Source organism: Terrapene carolina, unplaced genomic scaffold (genome assembly GCF_002925995.2).
Source record: "Terrapene carolina triunguis isolate 2854851 unplaced genomic scaffold, T_m_triunguis-2.0 Scaffold310, whole genome shotgun sequence".
Lineage (NCBI taxonomy): Eukaryota > Metazoa > Chordata > Testudines > Emydidae > Terrapene > Terrapene triunguis.
In genome coordinates, this window is record NW_020664661.1 from 5289937 (window position 1) to 5306979 (window position 17043).

Genomic DNA, 17043 nt, shown 5'->3' on the forward strand with positions numbered 1-17043 from the left:
TATAAGTCCTGATGAGCATGGCAGCACAGGAGTGGTTGTGGCATGTGAACTATTAAATTCATACACTGCAAGAGGTGCTGCTTTGAAAGCACCACGTGAAGTCAATCAAAGCAGCCATTATTACACTCTCCTTGCAACTCTTAACAGGCTTTTTAAGAGCAGTTGTGGCTGACTTTTCTTGCTACCAATGGCTTTTCAGCTGCTGATTTTAGCATTCAAAATTAGATCATTGAGTAATGTTCCTGGCCAAACAGCACAGTTACATAGGGCTTGTCTACACTACCCACCGGATCGGTGCACAGTGATCCATCCAGTGGGGGTCGATTTATCGTGTCTAGTATATAGACGCGATAAATCGACCGCTGAGCACTCTCCCGTCAACTCCGGTACTCCACCAGAACGAGAAGCGCAAGCAGAGTCGACGGGAGCATCAGCTGTCGACTTATCACAATGAAGACACCGCGTAGCTGAAGTTGCGTATCTTAGCTCGACCCTACGCGGTAGTGTAGATAAGAGTGCAGTAGGATGACAGCTGTTTAGCTGGCTTATCTGTAATCCAGTGAGTATTTGTTGGTTTTGAAGACTCTTCTTGTTGGTTGCTGAAATTACTGATGCAACAGCTTCCAAGTAATGTCTTTTTTGGGGCTGGTTTTCTAACCTCACTTGAGGTTTTTCTAACAGGCCTTAAACTCTGAATTTAATGTCGAAAACTTGTTTAGTTGTCCAAGTTACAGAATGAACCTCTTATGAGATGTATACAGTTGCTAAACAAGTGCAAGAAGTTCTGATGACTCAGAATAAAATAAGTTCTGCTTCCAGCTAAAGAGTTTGGGGAAATACAAACCATGCAAGCCAGCTTTGAATCAGGACAAATTCATGAGCTGGAGAAGGACAGGCTATATAAAAGAGTGCTGACTGTGACCAGAGATTTGCCAAAGATCCCTATGTTGGTGTTTTTACACCAGGTGTGGGCAGGTCCTCGAGCTCCTGCTGGGGAGCGGGGTCCGTGGCTTGCCCCGCTCCATATGTGCCATGGCTCCGCACGACTCCAGGAAGCAGCAGCATGTCCCACCTCAGGTTCCTACGCATGGGGGCAGCCAGGGGGCTCCGCACGTTGCCCCCATCCCAAGCGCTGCCCCCTGCAGCTCCCATTGTCCAGGAACCGCAGCCAATGGGAGCTGCAGGGGCAGCACCTGTGGACGGGGCAGCACACAGAGCCACTTGGCTGTGTCTCCGCGTAGGAGCCAGAGGGGGAGACATGCCGCTGCTTCCGGGAGCTGCTTGAGGTAAGCGCTGCCCGGAGCCTGCACCCCTGACCCCCTCCTGTGCCCCAACCCCCAGCCCTGATCCCCCTCTGAACCCCTCGGTCCCTGCCTGGAGCACCCTCCTGCACCCCTCAGCCCCAGAGCCCGCACCCCCAGCTGGAGCCCATATGCCCCTCCCACCCCAACCTGCTGCCCCAGCCCGGAGTCCTCTCCTGCACCCTGAACTTCTCATTTCTGGCTCCACCCCAGAGCCCACACCCACAGCTGGAGCCCTTACCCCTTCCTGCACCCCAACCCCCAATTTCGTGAGCATTCATGACCCACCATACAATTTCCATACCCAGATGTGGCCTGTGACGTGCAGTCTATATGGTTTTATAAAAACATGATAAGTGAATATAATGTAACTGGAATATGCTTCATGCAAAAGGTCTCTTGTAAGGTGTCACGGACTCACAGATCGTGCCCACTCTTGGCGCCGTGCGGTCCGTGGGGGGGCGCCCCTTTCAGTGCGACAGCCCTTCTCGGCAGTCCACTCTCTGCCAGGGTCAGGCCCCACCACCTCCTGGAGTCGCACCTCTCTGAGCCTTAGCACGTCTGCCTCTCGCCGTGGGCCCCCTCAGGGAGTCCACTCGCTCTGGACCCCCTGGGCCTCCACCCCGAAGGGGTTGATGCAACCCTGTTCTCTCGACCGGAGTGACACTCAGCCAGCATAAAACAGGAAGGTTTATTGAGAGTTGAACACACCACAGGAAACTCTCAGGGCCTCAGGCCTGGCCTCCCTCAGCCCAGCACATCCCAGTCTCTCTGCATCCAGGTGGGCTCTGCCTGCTCCCCCTCTCCAAACCCGAGCCCCCCTGCTTCCCAGCTCGGTATCTGAGATCCCCGGCTCCATGCCCCGCCTCTGTCCATTGTCTTCTCTCCAGGTAAACAGGGTCGTAAACTGGGGCCTCCTCTCCTCGCTTCTGTCCTCTGGCTGGAACCGGCTGGTTAGGTTACTGGGTCCTCACTCTGCAGCCCATTGTTCTCCCACTGGCCAGAACCGGCTGCAGCTCCTGAGCTGGGTCTCTGGATCGGGGTCTCAGGCCACCGGTCGCTGGGGTATCCATCCTCCAGGCCATTAGCTGGGGTCCCACGTTCCCTCTCCGGTCCTCTGTAACAACAAACTCCCTCACCTCATTAAACCAGTAACACCCAGGGAAACTGAGTCCCACCCCCTCCGCATGCAAACCATTGAAACCCCACCGAAAACAAGAAAAAACAAGAAAATCCCCCACTTCGTCACATAAGTTATCATTACAAAGCTTATAATCTACTGAGTGTGATCATCCTATTTGTATAAATGTACCACTCTTGTATCTGAAACTAGAAATATGAAATATAACTCTGAGGGCCTATTGTAATTATGCAAAGTGTGGGCCATTAATGGTGGTTTGGAATCTTGATGACTCCCATTGTCTGCAGATGGCTGTGTTTACCTGTGAGTCTTCCTGTATATGTGTGTGCTGGCAAGTGGGTAATGAAGTCTCACAGTGACATGTGATCATGTCATCTGAACTGGAATCCATCTTTAACCTGGTGCTTTTCCAGTGAGGGGGGGTGGAAACTCAGAGGGAAAAAGGGTTCCTGCGTTATGCAAAAGATATATAAAGGGGTGGAAGAGAACAGAGGAGGAGAGGAGCCATCATGAAAAATCCCCTAGTTACCACCTGAGGTGGAACAAGAGCTGTACCAGGGGAAAGAATTGTGCCCAGGCCTGGGAGGGGTCCAGTCTGAGGAAAAACCATACTGAAGCATCTCTGAGGGTGAGAGTATCTGTATTCAGTTTGATTAGACATAGATTTGTGCGTTTTATTTTATTTTGCTTGGTGACTTATTTTGTTCTGTCTGTTACTACTTGGAACCACTTAAATCCTACTTTCGGTATTGAATAAAATCACTTTTTACTTATTAATTAACTCAGAGTATGTATTAATACCTGGGGGAGCAAACAGCTGTGCATATCTCTCTATCAGTGTTATAGGGGGCGAACAATTTGAGTTTGCCCTGCATAAGCTTTATACAGGGTAAAATGGATTTATTTGGGTTTAGACCCCTTTGGGAGTTGGGCATCTGAGTGTTAAAGACAGGAACACTCTGTGAGCTGCTTTCAGGTAAACCTGCAGCTTTGGGGCAAGTAATTCAGACCCTGGGTCTGTGTTGGAGCAGACGGGAGTGTCTGGCTCAGCAAGACAGGGTGCTGGGGTCCTGAGCTGGCAGGGAAAGCAGGGGGTAGAAGTAGCCTTGGCACATCGGGTGGCAGTTCCCAAGGGGGGTTCTGTGATCCAATCCGTCACATGACCTTCAGGCCAAAAAGTTTGCCCGTCCCTGTTTTACACAGTACTCCGACTGGAGCACCTAGATAAGTTGAATGGAGGACTAGATGCTCAAATTTGAGCTAGAAACACAAGCAATCTAGAAACAATAGGGATAGAAATATTTCTAATATAATTAGTGAATCTTGTATATATTGACTAAATGTTATGTTGTATGCTGAAAAACGTGTTTTAATGTGATTCTAATATTTATTTGTAACTTCAAATGAATGGTATGCTTTAGGCAGACTGTTTATCCCTGCCTGCAGTGTAGCTTCCAGATGAACACTCTGGGCCTCTTTCAATGTAATGGTGAAGGCTAATCTTGGTTGTTGCATTTGTTGGAGCCAGGCCTCACCTTTTTATAGTTAATGGATCAACATAGCACAGATTACCATTATTATAACAGGTATAACTTGTTTGCATCACACATGAAGGCAGCAGGATAGAAGGTTCTGGTTCCAGTACTCTTCCTGAAGGCAAAGTGGAACTATCAGAGCTGCAGTTCACTCCCTCAGTGTTAAGCTGTATCTGCACCAGAAAATTCACCCATTGCTTACAAGGTTGTCAGCAGTGAGTGTAGTTGAACTGGTGCCGAAAAGTGGCTATCCGCAAGTCTAGACAGGGCCAAATTCAGGAACTTGTTAAGCTCAGGCTTGATCATAGTTTGTGAAACAGTAAGCGTGGTTTGATTTAGGCACTTCTTTAGAGCCGCTTCAGGCTCGCTGCTTCCATAGCACCAAACATTTTCCACAGTTGCTACCAATGGTTCACTTCCTCTACTGGCAGCAATGGCAGGAGCCCACCATGTTGATTAATCCTGCTCAGAACCTAACAGTACAAACACCAATGACCAGCTGTATCTTGCGTACACTAGCATTTCCATTGTTGCTACCATTAGTGGAGCTGAGCCATTGGTAGAACCAGTGGGGAATTTATAGGGTAATGGGTGAGAACCTAGATACTAGTGAGTAGTGTCCTGTAAATACCTTGGAGGGTGAGAATTTTCTCTTGGAGTGCTGAGAATGACAGAAATTGGATTTTCAGTAACTGGAACCTGTTAGCATTTTTTTAGGGATTCTTTGTGTTGAATCTGCATTCCTACTGTTACCCATCGGCCTTAACATCGGTTCAGCTGGTTTCCACAAGATTACCACCCTTGGGAGGCCTACTGTAGACTTGCCTGTCTGCATTTTAAGTACCATACATTTTAACACTATAAAATGTTCCTAGTGTAGACAAGGCCTTGGTGGGTTTTTTCTTGATTCAGCTTGTTACTCTGTCTCCTTAATGGGTTAGCTGAGCCCTACCATGTGCTACTAATAGAAAGCAAGTCTGTTCTGAGGAGTTTGGGGGAATAGAATTCAAATGGTATGGCCTCCTGCTATGAATTCTAGGCAGTATATGCTTAACTTAGTTGGTAAAGCAGACCACTTTTCTTAACAGGTGTCAAGAAATCTGAGCTCCCATCAAAATGGTCTTCTTTTTATGACTGTCCTAATTCTGCCTATGAGCATGGTAGAAGTTTGCCTTTCAGCATGTTCTATTCCTTCTGATTGTCCACCATGGGAGAGACTGTTAGGCCACTGTTGGATTTACCAGTGTGACACACCATCAACACTTGAAGTTACACTTAGGAGGAAAGCTTGGAAGGCCTGGAAATGGAAGAGCGCTCGCTAGACGATATCTAGATAGCTTACAATAACTCTTGTATGTAGGCAATGAAAAGGCATTGACCTCAAAGTACTATTGGAAGGACTGCACCTGATTTACTGACATCTAGAAGGTTACCTAGCCTTTGTTGTTTTAAATTGAATCCAGGCAAAATGAGATGAATGCTTTTCTTCAGACTTGCTACAAAGCCATGGCAGATAATAGACTGACTTGACTCTATGGCATGCAGTCTCCTTGACTGGATGTATTGGTGTGTTAACATACTCCTTCAAGAGGTGGTTGATCTGAATATCCTTTTAGCTGTTTAGAGATCCAGAGTGTCTTGGCTTTGGGCAACGCCAGCAGAGCAGATGTCAGGCTGAGTAGCATAGCCACAAATCGGCAAATGTTCTTCCTGCACGGTGTACGTGAGGCAACACTGAACAGAGGAGCTTGAATGAGATGTGAAGAAAAATACTATCTTGAAAAATAAAGGGCATAGATAACCTTCAAGTGCTGTTTCTTCATACATCTGTTCCTTTGGGGAAACCCTTTCCATTGCCTTTCACCTGCTTGCTTCTTTTTAGACATGTCTTCCTATATGTTTGCACATTTTGGATGCTACTATTATAAGAGGTAGAAGTTCTCGATTCTGAATCTTGCTTTCTTTATGAAAAAATTGGGGTCCTTTTTATGTTTTTATACATGGCTCTTCACCACAGTTTGTAGCTGCCAAAGGCATCCTGTTTGTTTGAGGTGTTATGAAGAACCTGAAGTATGTGTCTTGAAGTTATTCTTAGGAGGAAGGGTATGTGTTCCATGGCTGAGGCCCATGTACTCAATGGCTACTGAACCCAACTTTTATGATAGAGTCCCTGGATTCTGTGGAACTCTTATGTGACAGAGAAGAAATGTTGCAGCAGCTACATGAAAATGAAGAAATTTGTAACAATCAAAATCAATAATGCAATCAGCCCAGTGTCTCTAGTGGTGTCTGATCACCTCTCTACCTGGAGTTGAGGAGCACCTCTAGAATTAGGATAGGATCAGACTGGATATTTCTCCTAAAATGATGTGTAGCAAAATAGCTAAGTGTTTGTATTTTGCTTTGTCACTCAGGAAATGGAGATGAATGGGGCCATGAAAGATCTTGCCAGTGTCCATCAGCAAAAGTAGAGCAGTCAGGACCGTTTGTTTCTGACAAACAGCAGAAAAAAATTGAGTGAAAATTAGGACACAAGGTGTGGGGGAGTGTGATGAGGCAGAGGTGGCAATAATGAATGTGGGATATAGAATGAATGTGAAGTGAGTCATAGAGGAGGAAGGAGTGAGTGAATGAAAGGATAGATGGAACAAAGGAGAGGAGAAAGTAAGAGGGGGAGGGATTGGAATTAAAGTTTTGGTCATAAACTTTATACTGGCACTCAGATGAAAAGATAGAAGGAACATCAATAAAACTGTGTCTTGCAATACTAATATGGTCCTTGTTATCTGCATCTGTACATTTACTGTGATATCATCACTGTCTGCTGGTTTAGCAAATCAGTTGCTTGAAGGTGCAACCCTATCAAACACACTAGCTCAAAAACAAGGAAGACTTAAATGTACGTCCTGAATTTTTTTTGTAATGTTAATTTAGCTACCAAGATTATTTTTGTAGTGTGCCATAGTATATCGAATGTTCATGAAATTATTCACAAAATACTCTTGAAAAATGCTTGTAATTGCGTGTTGTGTCTTATACAATACTTGTTTCTTCTACAGGTATTGTTGGTGAAGCAGATGAAAATGGGGAAGACTATTATCTTTGGACCTACAAAAAACTTGAAATTGGTTTTAATGGAAATAGAATTGTGGATGTGAATCTGACAAGTGAAGGAAAGGTCAAATTGGTTCCAAATACCAAAATCCAAATGTCATATTCAGTAAGTAATGCAGGAATATACAGGGGATAAGAAATTCTGCAGGGTATAGTACATTAGGAATAGTTACTCACATATCCAAAATTCAAAATTGATGTCTGCGTTTTTACAGGGAAAGCTATCATAAGTGAAGATGCATCTTTTCCATAACTTGCAGTTTGTAGAATTACATTTTAAATGCTGATATTATGCATTTAAAACAACTAACTGAAGCATGTAAACAGGGTGGCTTTAATGTGGGTTCATGGTTCAGTTGCACCCACAGAAATCATGAAACTAGGGGTGTAAAACCAGGCAAACATTCATTTCCCCCGGAGCTGTGTGGAGGGAGGCGGTGGCCGTGGGGGAAGGAGGAGTATTGGAGAGCGAACCCATCCCACACTCACCGCTCAGCAGCTGCTCCTGTCCCACGGGACTGAGTGTTGTGACCTGATGCACAGGATTGCAGTGCCACTCACTGAAATTTGGCCTGGCCGTCGTCCTGTCATGGCTTTAGAGAAATGCAAAATGTGTCTGAAAGTGTGCATATATTGGTCTTTTCCTATGTCATGTTTCACGCCTAATGACACTAGCGTACTTGGAATCAAATTTCAAATCTACAAGTAACGTTCATATCTAGTTCACAGGTTTGTTTGTCCCAGGGCAGTTTACATCAATGAGTAGTTGAATGACCTATGTGACAGATGACAATGGTATCTTAGTCCGGTTCCTAGTGCAGAGCAAGGTTCCCCCTAAATGGGCAAACAGGGACCATGATCTGATCAGCTTCTGCTCTGCTGAGGTGCTTTGTCACCAGGAGGCATCTCTCTCCTGCTTGGGAGGAGAGTTCCCACAGCTGCCAATTCTGTTGCTGGCATTGGGAAGAAGCTTGGCCTGAAGGTCTCAGTATGCACCCACCAATGATTGAGGAGAGGGGAAAGCACCCCAGGGCCTCCTGGATGTAGCAGAAAAGAGGAAAAGTAAGAGTATTGAAAGTAAAAGCAGTTTAATGTTGTGGTTTATTTAATGAACTGTATGCTAACAGTACATACACACACATGCGCGTGCTTGCTTATGTGTACCTTCCACTACACTGCTTTACTTTAACAGACAGTCTCACATTTACACCTAAAGTACTTAGTTATTAACACTAACACATCTACCTAATATATTAGATTTTCTTAACATAATGGATTTTTCTTTGAAGAATTTAGCTGCCACCCTGTGGCAAATCTCTGTTGAGCATGTCCAAAATGCTTTTTTTTCAAAAGCTTGTAACATGACTAAATTTGGGTGGATTTTCAAGGGGCTGGGAAAAGGCATGTCCCTCCATCTGGGGCAACTGTTGCCAAACGTAAGTCCTTGCTCCAACACAGAGGTACTAGAGCTTCTGCATGAAACTGTTATTTAAGAATTTTAACTTGGCAAAGCGTCTTTCCTTAATAACCTTATTCCAAGAACAACTGAACTGTTTCAGCAAAAACTTTCCAGAAACATTTAGTTTGAGGCAGACACCTGGCACGAGAACGTCTGCCTGAATAGTTACTTTGTCAAAGTGACAAGTAACCAAAAACAGGACTTGAAATGGAAAGTGTAAGGCGCATATAACAATAAAAAAAAGAACCATGGTTGAGGACTAAGGCTATGTCTACACTTAAGCCATTACAGTGGTGCACAGCTGCAGCACTGCAGCTGCACCGTTCTAGCACTTCAGTGTAGATACTTACTATGGCGACAGGAGGGGTTCTTCCGTCACTGTAGTTAATCCACTGCCCCTAGAGGCGATAATTGAATTCTTTTGTCAATGTAGTGCTGTCTACCCTGTGGGGTTAGGTTGGTTTAACGATGTCGCTCAAGGGTGTAGATTTTTCATACCACTGAGCAACGCAGCTGGGTCGACCTAACTCTGTAATGTGGACCTGGCCTACGGGTACCCAAGACTAATCTTCTTCCTTGTTCTTAGATGTGCTTTCTCAGATGAGGGTTGGAGTAGTTTTGCAGGGCAGCATGGGGAAGTACTCATTGCTGTTGCTTATGCTCTCCCTGTTCTGTAGATTTTAGTCTTTAGGGGCTGTCAGCCCAGCTCCTTTTGCTATCTCATAAATTCATTTTTAAACTGAAGAAAAAAGTCTGAAATGGACAGTTTCTAAATCCCTATGGATTTATGGCCGAGCAAGTATTGTGGGCTTCTCAAGTATAAATCTTTTCTATCTCCAGGTGAAATGGAAAAAATCAGATGTGAAGTTTGAAGATCGATTTGACAAGTACCTTGACCCATCTTTCTTTCAACACAGAGTATGTAGTTCTAAAACAACCATACAAAACTTCCTTTGAAATGTACTCTGGTTCAGAAAGGCCAGTGGAACAGTTTTCCACGCTGCTCCAAATGCTTCTGTTGTAGTGATAAAGGAGAGGTAAAATGTTTTGGAGGTAGCTTTGTGCCTTTTGAGAAGGGTGCAGATAAAATACTTAAAAATGTAAAAATGGCTCAATCCAGTTGATTTTATTTTTAACATGAGGCTACTTGTGGAATAGCACTCTTCATGGGAAAACTTTTCTCTGCAGCACCCGGTAAGTTAAGAAGGCAGCATGTATGAATTCTTATGAACAGTTACTCAAGTGTAAAGATGCCAGAGATGCAGTAGGGAGCACACATTGTGCTGCTTCATGAGAAAATGCTGTATAGAGGCTTTCTGACTGATTCAGTCTATCTGAAACTGTCCCAGTAGCCTTCTTACTCTGCTCCCCTGCTATACTTGTGTCCCGCTCCCATCCCCTCTCCTAGCAGAGTACAGTAAACAGTTGTTCTGCCTTGATATGTCCTAAGCAGCATTAATGTTATGCTCACAACAGAAGAAGGTAAATGGTGCTGAATCAGTATCGCTGTGGACCTATCAGTTGCCCACTCTATTTACTGGTTGTGTTTTTGTTTTGAATTGGGGAAAAACAACAATCCTTTTGATTTAGACAGGTAAGCTGCACTTTTCATTGAAGCAGACAGGTAGCAGCTCGAATTATGGTATTGAATTCTCCTAAAGCCGTTTACTGCCATTGTCCCATTTGGGATTTCAGGGTGGAGTTGGAGTAGAATTTGGATGAGGTTTTTAAAGATCAGCGGCTTACTGTCTGCTGTGGCAATCGTCCTCTGCCTCTTTTCCACTTTGTATGAACTTGTGAAATGATTGTAGCAGTATGAAAATATTAATAACTGAAAATCTCCAGTGTCATTTTGATAATAAGGCAAAATGGCTCTTCTTTCCCATGTTAATAATGAGAACAGTTAATGGACAGTGGAACAGTTTCACAGACTGCTGAAAGTGCTAACAGCACAGTGAACAGGTATGGGGGAAGTGTACATTTTTCATGCTAAATCCTGATTTATTTTTCTCGGGTAGAGAATTAACCAGTGCTAGAACAAGAGATGAGCTCAAACTGAAGTCCCTGGTCTCTGGGGAAGTTCATATCTTGATCTGAACTTGGGGTGGGCACATCTCTAGTTAAAACTACTTACAAGCACTCTGTACATAGCTCTTCTTCTGGTAAGGTAGATGTTAGTTACTGGCTGATTGTCAATGTGTTTTTCAATTTTGAACAGGGAGATGTATGTTGGGCCCCTTAGCTGCAAAATATGACACTGCTTTTCAAGTTATAAATTTTTCCAAGGAATGTTCTTATGATTTTAAAATAGTCCCTGCAATACTAAATTCCAAAGTTGGTAGCAACTATAATAAATGTCATATCTGGGTTGTGTGTGGTTTTTTTGAGTGGCATTTTTGAGGTAGGTTAGAATTATTCAGCATTGGAAGGATATTTTAAATAAATTAAATGTTAGTTACTCCCAGAGCTAATAACTTTCATTGTACATTGTGCCACACTTTTGACCTGACCTACAAACTAGTTTGCCACGATTTCATCTCATGTAGTAACAGATGTAGGAATGTTTCCCATGGTCAAGCTCAACTTTTTCCTTAGGTCTTGCAAAATTCAGTCCCATTCAGATTACTATTCCTAGTCTGATGCATGACATTGCAGCATGAGCTATGCTGGTAATGTTTTTTACAATAGAATCATTCTGGAGCGGAGAGGTAGCAGACAGGTAAATAGCATGACCTGACGAAGAGCGCTTTGTTAGTTTGAAAGCCTCTCTCTCACCAAGAGAAGTTGGTCCAATAAAATATATTACCTCACCCATTTTGTCTCAGGGAAATAGCATGTTACTTTATGATGTGGTTTTGCAGCATTGATTGTTTTGTCTCAAATGGAAACAAAATATTGCAACTGTGGTATAGCTTAAAACTGTTAATGGTACTTGACCCGTCTGCTATTCAATAGGATGGCTCGAGGTTCCAGTAAAGTGCCTATTGGGATTTCAAATCAGAATGGGAATCTTCTGGACTGAATGCCTTTGGTTGTAAGAAGGAAAATGTTGAGATTTAACTATTAATGTTCTGTAGCAGCTTAGTTTGACTAATGGACACATTCAACATGTGTTGTGGAAGATGATGAAAACTTGCAAAATTTTGCAAGCTATATTTAATAGGATTTGTGCAAGCTTTAGATAATTCATTGCTACTTAGCACAATTGTTTGTACTGACTCTTATTGGGCACTATGATGTACCTACAGTACTTAAAATTGAGTCTTTTTTTCTTGTAGATTCACTGGTTTTCAATTTTCAATTCCTTCATGATGGTCATCTTTCTGGTGGGTTTAGTGTCTATGATATTAATGAGAACATTGCGAAAAGATTATGCACGATATAGCAAAGAAGAAGAAATGGATGATATGGTAAGACTTGCACTAAGTTCTTAGAAATTTTAGTAAGACCTATTGCTTTTTCTGGTGTTGATTTCATTGGCGCTTATGAATACTTTTCTTCACCAAAATAGAAAATAAATTTGAAATTTGTGGAGAAAATTTGTCTAAGAAGTGGTCAGGGAATTCTCTCCAGAAGAGAATGGCTTTCAGATTTCCCAACTAGAGCAACGTAACTTCCTGTTACAAGAATCGGTTGCTGGCTACTGAGGACTGAATTAGGAAACTTAAAGCTGTTGGGACAGACTGCACAGAGGATTGGTGATGAGACAATAGCCTTTCACTTCTAGGTTGCAGCTTTGAATTCTGCTTAGGGTTGTAGTAGCTGAGAGTTCATAAACTCTGCTGCTTATGAAATGTTTGGTCCACCCAGTCCAGGTGCTAGTTCCTATTTGTTCACATTACCATGGCTGGCACTAGCTGGCACATTCCCGTATAGAAGGGCCAAAAACTGACTGGGTATGGAAACTGAGCTCCCCTCTGGCCCTGCTAGAGCTGGTCCCTCCAACGCATGTGTGAGGCACGTTGGTAGGGCATTGTGGAACAAATGCATTACCATGACTCATTATATATATATATCCTCTTGTGTGGATAAGTTGGGCTTCTGTCCCAGAGCTTTCAAGCAGCCATATTCCACAAGTGCCAATTTCACACATGCTATCTTAAAAAAAAAAAAAAAAAATTAAAACAAACAAAAAAATCCTCCCTATTGGTCCCCTGTGCTTCGGAAGTCTGTGTAAACCCCTAAAGACTGACATTTGTGGGTTGTGGAAGTAAAACCATTCTGAATGGATTTAGCTTTCTACTAGTGACTTTCATTGTGCATTTTATGTTTGTTCTTCATGGAGTATTTGTCCTGTAGAGTTAATTTATCTAGCTTTAAGGATTCCGTTAGGCAGACTTTAATTCATACCTAGCATCTTGGTTTTTCTCACTTATTATTACTTGGCAATGGTATTTATAACTGAACTATATTTTTATACACAGGACAGAGATCTGGGTGATGAATATGGGTGGAAACAGGTCCATGGCGATGTTTTTAGACCATCCAGTCATCCTTTAATATTTTCATCGCTTATTGGCTCTGGTTGCCAAATCTTTGCAGTTTCTTTCATAGTTATCATTGTTGCAATGATAGAGGATTTATACACAGAGTAAGTATATTAATGATGTACCTCCCTCTTTCACATCTGAAAGTTCTTGAGACTTTTTGTATAAACGAAGCTGGTTATGAATTCTATGTACAGTTTCAGTTGAAACCTAAAACAGTGTGTTCCTAATGTTCGAAGGTGACTAGCAAATGTTTTTAATAGAAATTGATTTTGTTGCTACTATATGACTTAACAAAGAAGACCTGAAAAGCTTTTAAGCTTTTCTCATTGCTTGTTTTTATCTTAGAAGTATCAAAATTAAGTCTGGTCTTCCCTGTTTTGCTAGTGGACTTTGTAGGAGGTAAAAAGTCTCAGGATATTTTTTTGAGGTCACACGTTTAACTGAAGTGAGATGCTTAATCTTTAAGGAAGTATTTTTTATTTATTACTTGGACTGTACTCCTGTAGAGAGTTACACATGCGCTTAACTTTACATTTTGTGAGCAGTGCCTTTGATTTCAGGGGGATAGTTCAGTGGTTTGAGCATTAGCCTGCTAAACCCAGGGTTGTGAGTTCAATCCTTGAGGGAGCCATTTAGGGAACTGGAGTAAAAATCTGTCTGGGGATTGGTCCTGCTTTGAGCAAGGGGTTGGACTAGATGACCTCCTGAGGTCCCTTCCAACCCTGATATTCTATGATATTCCATGGGACTATTCACATTACATAAAGTCAAGCACGTGCATAAGTCTCCACAGAATTGGGAACTTTGGCTCTAAGTTTCTTGGGGTAGAGACTCTCTTCAATTTGTGTGTGCAATACATAGAACAGTACAGTCCTGATTGGAGCCCGTACAAATACTTAGGAATGGTCATTGGCGTTAAATACTCATCTAAAACATAACGTGGAGCAACTTAAACTCACTGTTGCGTAGCTATCACCTTGACCATGTTGCTTGGGGGGATGGCTGTCTCTTCCCCAACCTTTTATCTGTTTGCCTTTTTAGATTGTGTCTGCTGGGACTGGACTAGCTTTCTCTGTTTTGGAAAGTAATTAGTATATTTTGGGTGCTGCAACAACATAAGCAATTTTACCAACTATTAGCAGGTTTTTTAAACAGTGACTAAACTTTCTTCCTCAGTTCAGCTTTATTCTCAGTTGCAGGTCATCTGTAACTATATGTATTTGCCACTAGAGGGAACCCGGCTTCCAAATTTAGCTGCCTTGTTTTCCCTTATCCTGTAACACTTTTAAAATCCTGTTGCCTAGTGTGCTTTTCTTGGTTTTACAGTGATTGTCCCCATGGTGCGGATAGCTGAAGAGGAAATTAAATACAATTCTAAGTGTTTTAGAATGCCAGCATTTTTTGGACAGGACCACGCCTAATTTCATGTTTGGAATGTTTGCACATTGTTGTGCTACTAGAAACTCACACTAATAGTGATATCAGATGCATGTAAAACATGTGAGGGGGAAAAAACTGAACTCATATACTTGCATATGCTTACCTGTCCTTTTCCGTGCAGGTGCTCCATGCACAATGAGGTAGCAGTCTGGTTCTCAGAGCACAATTGAGCATTTACTAAGCCCTGATCCAAAAATGGACCTGTAGTAGGAAAATGGTGTGAGCTGAAAAGTGTGATATACCATACTACTTTAAACGGAGTGATCATTTTATGTACTCTGCAGTGCCATAAAATACCCCGTAAACCCTCTCCTGGCACTCTCCATTTTTCACCTGAGAACAAGTGGTTGGCATTTGGTCACATCAGCTGTTAATATTGGATTGTGTTGCAGGAAAGCTTTAGTATTAGGGCTCTTCTGGAATATAAGTCAAAATAGTGGATAAGAAATATCTGCACGGCATTTCAAATTAGAATTCATTGAATGCATTGGAGTTATTCTGGACTACAGTAACATCACTTCAAGCAGAATTTGGACCTGTAGTTTTCATAGTCATCTTTACTTGAACCAATTTAAAAGCAGACTATCACAATTGGCCTCTGTTAACCAATTTTAAAACAGAAATATGGAACTTATTATTAAGAAGCATATAGGCTCTCATGTAGGTTAACATTCTGACTTTTTTTATGCAGCAGGTATATTTGCTTAATTTCAGACCACCACCAAATAGTAGTGGGAGTTTCTAACAGAATGACTCTGACAATACAGTGGTCTGGCTGAAATTCTGCTGTTGGTTACCGCCTCAGCATGGTCAGCTTTTATTGAAGGAAACACTGTTCTATTAATGAGCAGTGCTCGAGTCTGCTTTTGTTATAACCTGGTCAAGGAAATTGTTCTGGGGCTGCCTTTTGTGGCTTAGTGTCAGAGCCTGCTTTGCCCTTAAATGATCAAAGGATGGACCAAAACATGTATGGTTCTGTATCTGTTATATTGATGAGAGGACAACTTGAAAAGCTACTGAACTCTTCTGCTTCAATTTGACACCTTCACTCTGAAGGTGAGCTCCCAGTGCAATGCTGTGGCCAAAAAGATTAATATGATGATCCTTGGATGCATAAACAAGGGAAACTTGAGTTGGAGTGGGGAGTTATATTACCTCTGTATATGGTACAGGTGTGACTGCTACTGTAATACTGCATGTCCAATTCTGATTGCTTCAATTCAAGAAGAATGTTGGTAAATTGGAGAGGATTCAGAGAAGAGCCACAAGCATTGTTAAAGGACTGGAAAACATGCCTCATAGTGATAGACTCAAGGAGCACCGTCCATTTAGTTTAACGAAGAGAAGGTGAAGGTGTGACTTGATCAGTCTGTAGTTGCCTACATGGTCAGCAGAAATTTGACAGAGGCCTCTTCAATCTAGCACACAAAGGTATAACAAGATCCAATGGCTGGAAGTTAAAGCTAGACAAATTCAGATTGGATATAGGATGCAATTTTTTAACAGTGAGGGTAATCAACCATTAGAATGATTTTCCAAGGGTCATGGTGGATTTTCCATCCCTGGCAAATTTTAAATCAAGTTTGGATGTTTTTCTGAAAGATGTGCTCTAGTTCAAACAGGAATTAATAGCAGGTCAAACTAGATGATCACAATGGTCCTGTTTGCCTTTATAATCTAAGAGCCCTGTTGTGTGCCTAATGGGGTTTTAATACAGCATTTGCAATTTTTGAATGTTTTTCCATAGTGTTCTCTAAGTTGAAAACTTCAATTTATTTTCCATTTATAAATTATTGGATTCTAATAGATGGCAGGAAAATCACATGCTTAGGACTTGTGAGAACCAATGTGCAAATGTACACTAGGTGACTCTTCTTAATACTAGTTTTAATGTTTTACTAACAGTAGTTCTTCAGGTAATGTTCCAATGGGTGCTCCACATCAGGATGTGCTCAGCCTGTGCACTCGTTGTTGGAGATTTTTGTTAGCAATGTCTGCAGCTCTGTGCTTGCAGCCTAGATATCCTTGTGCTCCAGTACAAGGATATATAGAGTGGGGATGGACCCACTGCCACTCCAGTCCCTTCTCAACCACCAGCGGCTTGAGATGGAGTGTCGCAGTGTCCATTAGCTAGCCAAGTAGCTTGCTAGCTCTCTCTCTCTCTTTTTTTTCTTTAGGTATCTTTAATTTTTTTTGTTTTTTGTTATTTAGCCCAGTTTCTGCCAAGTGGAGGTACTTTTTCCTCTTTTCTTCTTTGTGTGCCCGATCTGGGCTTTTTGTCCTTGGGCCTTGATCTGTGGCCTTGAGCGTGGGTTATACTCGGGATTCAAACCCTGCCAGACCTGCCATAGGTCTTTTCCCCACAGCAAGAGATATTCAAGCTGCTTCTGCTGCCTGTGAGAGACTCACCTTCCATCCAAATGTAAGATCTGCTAGTCACCCCCTTGTACTTTGGATCCAGTTGTTCAGAACCCTGGTAACAGTCTCTGCTGTGGCAGTTATCAAAGATCCTGGGGGTCCTCTACAACTACTCAGACCCTCAAAGAAGAAAAGACCCAATTCT

The 17043-nt window shown here is 42.6% G+C and overlaps 1 protein-coding gene across 1 annotated transcript in view; it reads left to right on the top strand.

Annotated features, from left to right (window-relative positions):
* The window catches only part of TM9SF3 (transmembrane 9 superfamily member 3), an 85893-nt gene that overhangs the window by 37915 nt on the left and 30935 nt on the right, over positions 1-17043 (top strand). The window contains exons 4-7 of the mRNA XM_024218760.3: positions 7037-7197; positions 9391-9468; positions 11829-11960; positions 12975-13141. Of these exons, the coding sequence (XP_024074528.1) occupies positions 7037-7197; positions 9391-9468; positions 11829-11960; positions 12975-13141 (538 nt within the window). The remainder of the gene's footprint in view (positions 1-7036; positions 7198-9390; positions 9469-11828; positions 11961-12974; positions 13142-17043) is intronic.